Consider the following 6,707-nt stretch of genomic DNA (forward strand, 5'->3'; position numbering starts at 1 on the left):
TTGGGCCCAAGTGAACTGTTCCCATTTTGTACTCTTGCGTTTAACGCTGTCGTTTTATAAAATGCCGACACTACTACTCATTAGTTTCTAATACGTGGCACTTTGTACCCGTTTACCCGTCGGTACCAGCTCAATTATACCACGCATCACACGCGTAGCCTTCCAAAATGACCGCTTACTATCACCGTTCGATTAAACCACAAAGTAATTAAAATCAACGGTTATTAACAATGATAAAACCTCAGTTTCATGCTAATGGGATACACGTTAGTTAAGAGCTATAAAAAGAGAAGTGTAGACATTTCCAAAATTAGATATTTACGAGAATTTTGTTTAATTGTATTCTGTAAGGTAGTAATAAAAAGGAAAATTAATGGCTGAGCTGGAATCGAAGAAGCTGGAAGTTGAATCGCCGGTGACTGCTCCGGTAACTGAACCGTCACCGGTGGAAGCTAAAAGCGATGAAAAAGCTACGGTTCCTCCACCACCGCCTGCAGAAAAGCTTGCTGTCGATGAATCCAAAGCTCTTGTTGTAGTTGAAAGTAAGCAATTTTTATTTCATTTTATTGCTGGCTAATTGTTTAGATAGCACGGACACGGAAAAACGGAACACGGGAACGGTGTTATTTTAAAGTTTTCTATGTAAAAAATTGAAATTCCGTGTCTTAAACATCAAGTTTCGAAATGTTTACAAAACGGAACACGTTAATTGAACGAGGATCCGTGCTACCTAGCTAATTGTTTAAGGATATTAGTGTTGATTTTTTTAACTGTGTTTAGAATTTGAAAATATTCATATTATTTTATTCTGCAATTTTATGATGATCATAAAAATAAAAAGGATGGACTAATGGACATAATTTATTTTCCTTTCTTATGTTTGATGATCATGGTTTTTTTTTATGGATATAATATTGATTAGATAAAATTATGGTTAATTAATTGTGATTAAGATTAATTAAGAGAACAGGGGATAGAAAGAGAGAGAGAACGTTAGCAAATAAGGGAATAGTTACTCTACGTTTTCACCGTATTTTAAAAAATTATTTACCTTTATACATCCCCGAATTTTACTGATTAAAACAAATTTAACCAAAATGTAGATTTTTTAGCAGATTAGTCAACAACTAATGACAGCTAATTTGAAATAGAGAATCTTTTTGATTCATTTGGATTTTTAATCATCTGTAGTTCTGTACTATTATTAGGGCGGAGATTTTTACACTCAAACATGTGATAAATACGCTCCATAATATTAATATTAGACTAATTGGGAAAATCGCTACCCTTGGCCTTAGTTCATTACTTAGAAGTATTAAATGAAGGAAAATACTATTTAACCCACCATTTTGTGTCAACTTCATTGTCTCTCCCAGTATTTAATTCTAATTCTTCCAATTCTCTTTTAAAAGTGTATATCTCAAAAAACAACTTTTAATGTCTCGACTAGTTTATCATCACTTCGGGTGGGGTAAAAAAGGTGAGTTAAAAAGGAGGGTTATATAGCATTACTCTTAAATGAACGAAGTTTATTTTTTTTGTTTTACACTCTGTAATTGGTGGTGTTATAGTCTTTTCGACAAAAGTTTATTTTACTCCCTAAACTTGGCATAAAAGATCAATTAAGGCCAAGTTCGTGACTTTAGAGAAAACATCTTATATACTTCGCATTTTGACTCGTTTTATCCCTTTAAATGAGGTGTCGAAAATGAAAAAACTATAGAAATTTTTGATTGGAGCTGATGAGATAAAATTATTGGACAATTTCAAGCTGAAGGGGTGAGCCAAAATATCAAATTTGTGATTTTTTTTCAAAGCCATGAATTTGGCCTTAATTGAATTTTTTACCAAATTGAGGGGGTAAAATGAACCTTTGTTGATAGTCTTTATCTCTTTTTTTGATGCTAATCAAGTTCTTGATGTTTTGCTTTTTCTTTTTTTGATACACACTTAAGCATCAAAATTTTATGAGATAAGATTAGTTAAGATTTTTCAAGAATTGGTGGGGTATTGACCCTACTAATTTGGATAATGGCATCCAAAGGTGTTTTAAATTTAGTGCAAATTGACCCTACTTATATAGCATAATGGCATCCAAAGCAGAAACATTGCTCCCCTTTGTCACTTTGATAATGACATGAAAATAATTGAAGTTCTTTTTGGGTTAGACAAAGTCAGAATTAATGACTGCTTGACTTTAACTTTTTTGTGTTTGTAAAATCTTAATAGAGGTTCCTGAATCTGCTCCAAAGAAGATTGTAGGGGGATCGCTCGACCGAGGTAGATTTCTTTTTTGTTCTTGTTCTATTTTGTTGATAAATTTGTTTCGTAAACCATCTAACCGTGCAAGCACGGATAATACAGATTATGTTGATCCAATGTAGCACATAATGAAGATGTCCATTTCTATTTATTGTTTGAATGCATTTGTGAAGTTCTAATTATGAAAGGTTTGATATTGTGTTCTACAGATATTGCTCTTGCAGACTTGGAAAAGGAAAAGAGAAATTCCTTCGTCAAGGCATGGGAAGAAAGTGAGAAATCGAAAGCAGAGAACAAGTACGGAATTGTTTTGACTAACTTGTTCGTTAATATAAACTTTTTATTTTCGAACTCTTGGTAATTGAAAAATGACACTACTGATAAACAGGGCTGAGAAAAAGTTATCTGATATTGCTGCATGGGAGAGTAGTAAGAAGGCAGTTGTTGAAGCCCAGTTGAGAAAGATGGAGGTGATTTGTTTGACCATTATATAAATCATTGCTATTTTGTTTGATATTGCCATTTGATATTTTAAATATTTTGGTTGAATGCAAACTAACTAAATCAACAAATGACAGGAAAAATTGGAGAAGAAGAAGGCGGAATATGCAGAGAAAAAGAAGAACAAAGTAGCTTCCATTGTTATGCTGGCTCAAGAAAAGAGAGCAATAGTCGAAGCTCAACGAGGAGAAGAAGTCCTAAAGGCAGAGGAAATGGCTGCAAAATACCGTGCTACTGGCCAAACTCCGAAGAAACTCCTCGGTTGCTTCTAGTGTTGCGGGTTTTGCGCCCGACTTGGATTATGTAAGCAGCAAGTGGAATCACTGCTCTCTTTCAAACCGGTTATTTATTTTTTTTCATATGCAACTGTGTTTTCATCTGTATAATTTGCTTGCTAGTCACTTTCCACTCAGTTTTATGCCTTTGAACGTTGGAAAACTATCCAATTCCCATTATTTAATTTGCCTATGTATAGAAATATAGGGTTTTATCTATGAGAACAGTTTGATGGAATTTGTTAGTTATTCTATGTTGCATGAGAATTTCTCGAGTACTAAATTTCTGCTTTTCATTTCCGTTTTTGATTTTTTCTGAAATTCTATATTTGAAACCTATTTTTATGAAGAAAATAAAACCGTTTCAGCTTTTTTGATTTCCATTTCCGAGCATTCATCTGTAGTTTTCATCACAGTAAAAACAGCTATGGATAAAAGGACTCGGTATTAAGAAGAACAGATAGCGTTACGTAGCATTAATAATAAAAATAAAAAGATATATAGCATTGTGTAGCGGAAACAAGATATATTACAGCATTACCTGAATGAATTACGTTACAAAGAATACATACCGTATATTTATACTTAACGCCTCTCCGATAATCGAGACTGCAAAATGCTGATTATCAGCAAGCCAAAAAATAATCTAAGATAAGCAAGCTTGGTAAGTTTTGGTTAGATTTTACACCAACTACTAGCAGCTTGCAGTACTCTAAAAGAGTAGCTCAAAATTCAAGCAAAAGATGGGTAGCTTTTCATATAGCATAATCATCAAAGTTTCCTCCCAAGAAACTCATATCATTGTTAATGGGGAAATCCAACAGAAGCTGTAATGCTGAGTCTGATGAATCGTCCTCCAACTCGATAGAACTCGATTCTTCTTCGGAGGCAGCGTTCATATCTTCAGTGTAAGATTTACAGCTTTTGCAGTCATTATCTTCCATTTGATAGCTTGCTGTTGTAGAAGAACCTGCTACGTTTGGACTAATATCAGCTGAAAATGATCCACATTTTGTTGATGAAGATGCCTGAGAAGCTGAAACGGGACTTGGACAGTTTGTCTTATCTCCGGGATGGAATTTTCGGAAGGATTCTCCAATTTCCGAGTTCCAGATTCGTAGAAAGTAATCTGAATCAGTTTTGCTTGAAGTTGGTTGAGTAGGTTGAGTGAAGAGTGAGGATTCTCTTGAAAGCCTAGCCTCAGCTTCGAGCCGCGCACTCTCCCATTGAGCCATATGGCGAGTAGAGGGCGATGCAGGTGCGGTTATGGATGGTCCAGAGGATGTAAATGGTTCGTGAGTCTGGGGATCCAGTCCCATGCAAAGGAGGCGTTTTCTGAGGTGAGTGTTCCATAAGTTCTTTATCTCATTGTCAGTTCTGCCTGGTAGTTGAGAGGCAATGGCAGCCCACCTGAACAGTCACTCCTTAGAATTAAATATGATGGTCCGACATTACATGAATAAACAGTTAAATGATAAAGATTGAATTCGGATAATCTTTTTTATTGCAGTAGTGTTTTAAGGATTAGTTTAATGCACATAATTTGCAGAAAATGAAAGACAAGTATAAACTAAGAGGATTGAACTAATTGGTGTTTCCTTAATTAGCAACATTCTCGTCGCGACTGGTCTTAGGTGCAGACTACACCTCGAATGTAGACGCTCTCATTTTTTTCAGACCCGGCTCAACATGATAGCACTATAGTCGGCTCTGATACTACCTAACAGTCTGAATTTAATCCGAATGTTGTGGTTCAGTGACGTTCTGTTTTTTTTTCAGACCCGGCTCAACACAATAACACTTGTGCCGGCTTTGATACTTCCTAACAGTCCGAATTCAACTGGCTCGACTAATATTTAGGTCCTAACCACCGACTCAAAATAGTTAATCCAAATTTACTTAATAATTGAAGTCTAAATTTTATAAATTATTTAAACTCAGTCCTATTTTTTTGGATGTGGGATGTTATTTGCTGAGAGATGTCAAATATCATTTGTGTAACAGTTTGTGTTTCTAACTTATAAAACAATTATTCAATTAGCAAGATATGCTACTTCCACATTGCATATAGATGGTCTAACCTGTTTCCAAGGATTCCATGGAGTTGAATGACAAGTTTCTCTTCCTCAGTAGTAAAAGGACCCCTTTTTATATCTGGTCTGAGATAGTTCGTCCACCGTAGCCGGCAACTTTTTCCGCAGCGAAGAAGGCCTGTAAAAACACAAATAGCAATTAAAACACCAATTTTGGTACAGAGAGTGCTCTGTATAAGTGAAATCTTAATGAACATTGTGATTAATTTGATCAACCATTAAGGCTCACTTGAGATTTTCAAGAGGTCTCATGCCTAATTGATCATAAACATTCAAGAGACAATTGTCATGATGTCATCCACAGACCATAAGCTATGCAGCACGGACACGGACACAACGAAACGTTGTCATTTTAACATTTTCTATGTTAAAAATGAAAATCCAAGTTTCGACATGTTTTCGATACAAGAGAAATGTTGATTAAATGAAGTGTTTGTGCTAATTAGTTCATAACTAAAGATAAACAAATAGCACATTATCATCCAATTTCAGTTTCAACTCTGATTCAAAAGATAGATATAGCACAAATTCATAAGTAAATAAGTAATGATCATTAAGGCTAACTTGAGATTTTCAAGAGGTCTGACATTCAAGAAACAACTGTCATTCATAAGCTATGTAGCACGTACACGAATACGAAAACATAAAAATAGGACATTTGAACACGGATACGGACACGGAAAATCGTCATTATTTTAAGGCCTTTTCTGTAAAAAAATAAGTCCGAAACACTAAACTTCCGACGTGTTTCCGAAACGGGGGGAAACATTGATTGAATGTGCTACTTAGCTCACAAGTAAAGACAAACAAATAGCACATTATCATCCAATTTCAACTCTGATTCATAAAATATAGAACAACTTTGTATTTACCTGCTAACTTAGGAAGAGAACGCCAGCTTCCATGGCCATTCTTCTTAATATACTCCACAAGAATCTCATCTTCTTCAGGTGTCCATGGCCCTTTCTTCAGCCCCTTCTTCTCACAACATGGTGTCCTCCCCATCTCTTCTTCTCACTAATTCTCCACCACAAGAACAAGACCAACAAACCACCAAAACGATCAACAAAATTCAAGCACCTAAGCTAACACTTCTCCCATGAACATTAAAGAGAAAAAAACCGAGACATTTCAAACTAGAAATGTTGTATAAAGAGATGAACAATGAATTATAAACTGGTAGCTGTAGTAATACTTAGTAGAGTGTGGTGCAAGTGAAAAGAGCTGCTGAGTGAATCATGGAGCAGCTCATTAATAAAGAAAGAGAAATGGAAACAGAAATAAATGCTGGTTTCGATTTAATCAAAAGTGAGAATTTATTGCTCAGAAGAAGAAACAACGATCAATTCAGCGCGTTTCAAGCTGGCAACATAGTGCAATAAATATTTGTATTTATGCGTGAAAAGAACATGAATTGAACAAGTTAATATGAACAAAGGATCGATTCAGCCCCTCAACTTGGCACGAAGTACCAAAAAAATATTATAAAAAAGTTGATCAAAAAAACCTACAAATATGACAAAAATTTAAAATGGTGCTTAATTTTTATTTTATTCCCCAAATATCAATTACATTA

The 6,707-nt window shown here is 34.9% G+C and overlaps 2 protein-coding genes across 2 annotated transcripts; one reads left to right on the forward strand and one right to left on the reverse strand.

The window, feature by feature from the left end:
- The first annotated feature begins 328 nt into the window (after positions 1 to 328).
- LOC126685859 (remorin-like) lies at positions 329 to 3,287 on the forward strand. The gene is made up of 5 exons (XM_050379836.2): positions 329 to 542; positions 2,230 to 2,280; positions 2,472 to 2,559; positions 2,651 to 2,732; positions 2,841 to 3,287. The coding sequence occupies exons 1-5, from the start codon at positions 374 to 376 to the stop codon at positions 3,033 to 3,035; spliced, it is 585 nt and encodes a 194-aa protein (XP_050235793.1). The 5' UTR covers positions 329 to 373; the 3' UTR covers positions 3,036 to 3,287.
- Positions 3,288 to 3,514: 227 nt separating this feature from the next.
- Positions 3,515 to 6,443, reverse strand: LOC126685858 (transcription factor MYB17). The gene is made up of 3 exons (XM_050379835.2): positions 6,004 to 6,443; positions 5,120 to 5,249; positions 3,515 to 4,448 (listed from the first exon to the last, which is right to left on the reverse strand). The coding sequence occupies exons 1-3, from the start codon at positions 6,134 to 6,136 to the stop codon at positions 3,794 to 3,796; spliced, it is 918 nt and encodes a 305-aa protein (XP_050235792.1). The 5' UTR covers positions 6,137 to 6,443; the 3' UTR covers positions 3,515 to 3,793.
- Positions 6,444 to 6,707: the final 264 nt, after the last annotated feature.

The sequence above is a fragment of the Mercurialis annua genome, linkage group LG6 (assembly GCF_937616625.2).
Source record: "Mercurialis annua linkage group LG6, ddMerAnnu1.2, whole genome shotgun sequence".
In the NCBI taxonomy this organism is placed as follows: domain Eukaryota; kingdom Viridiplantae; phylum Streptophyta; class Magnoliopsida; order Malpighiales; family Euphorbiaceae; genus Mercurialis; species Mercurialis annua.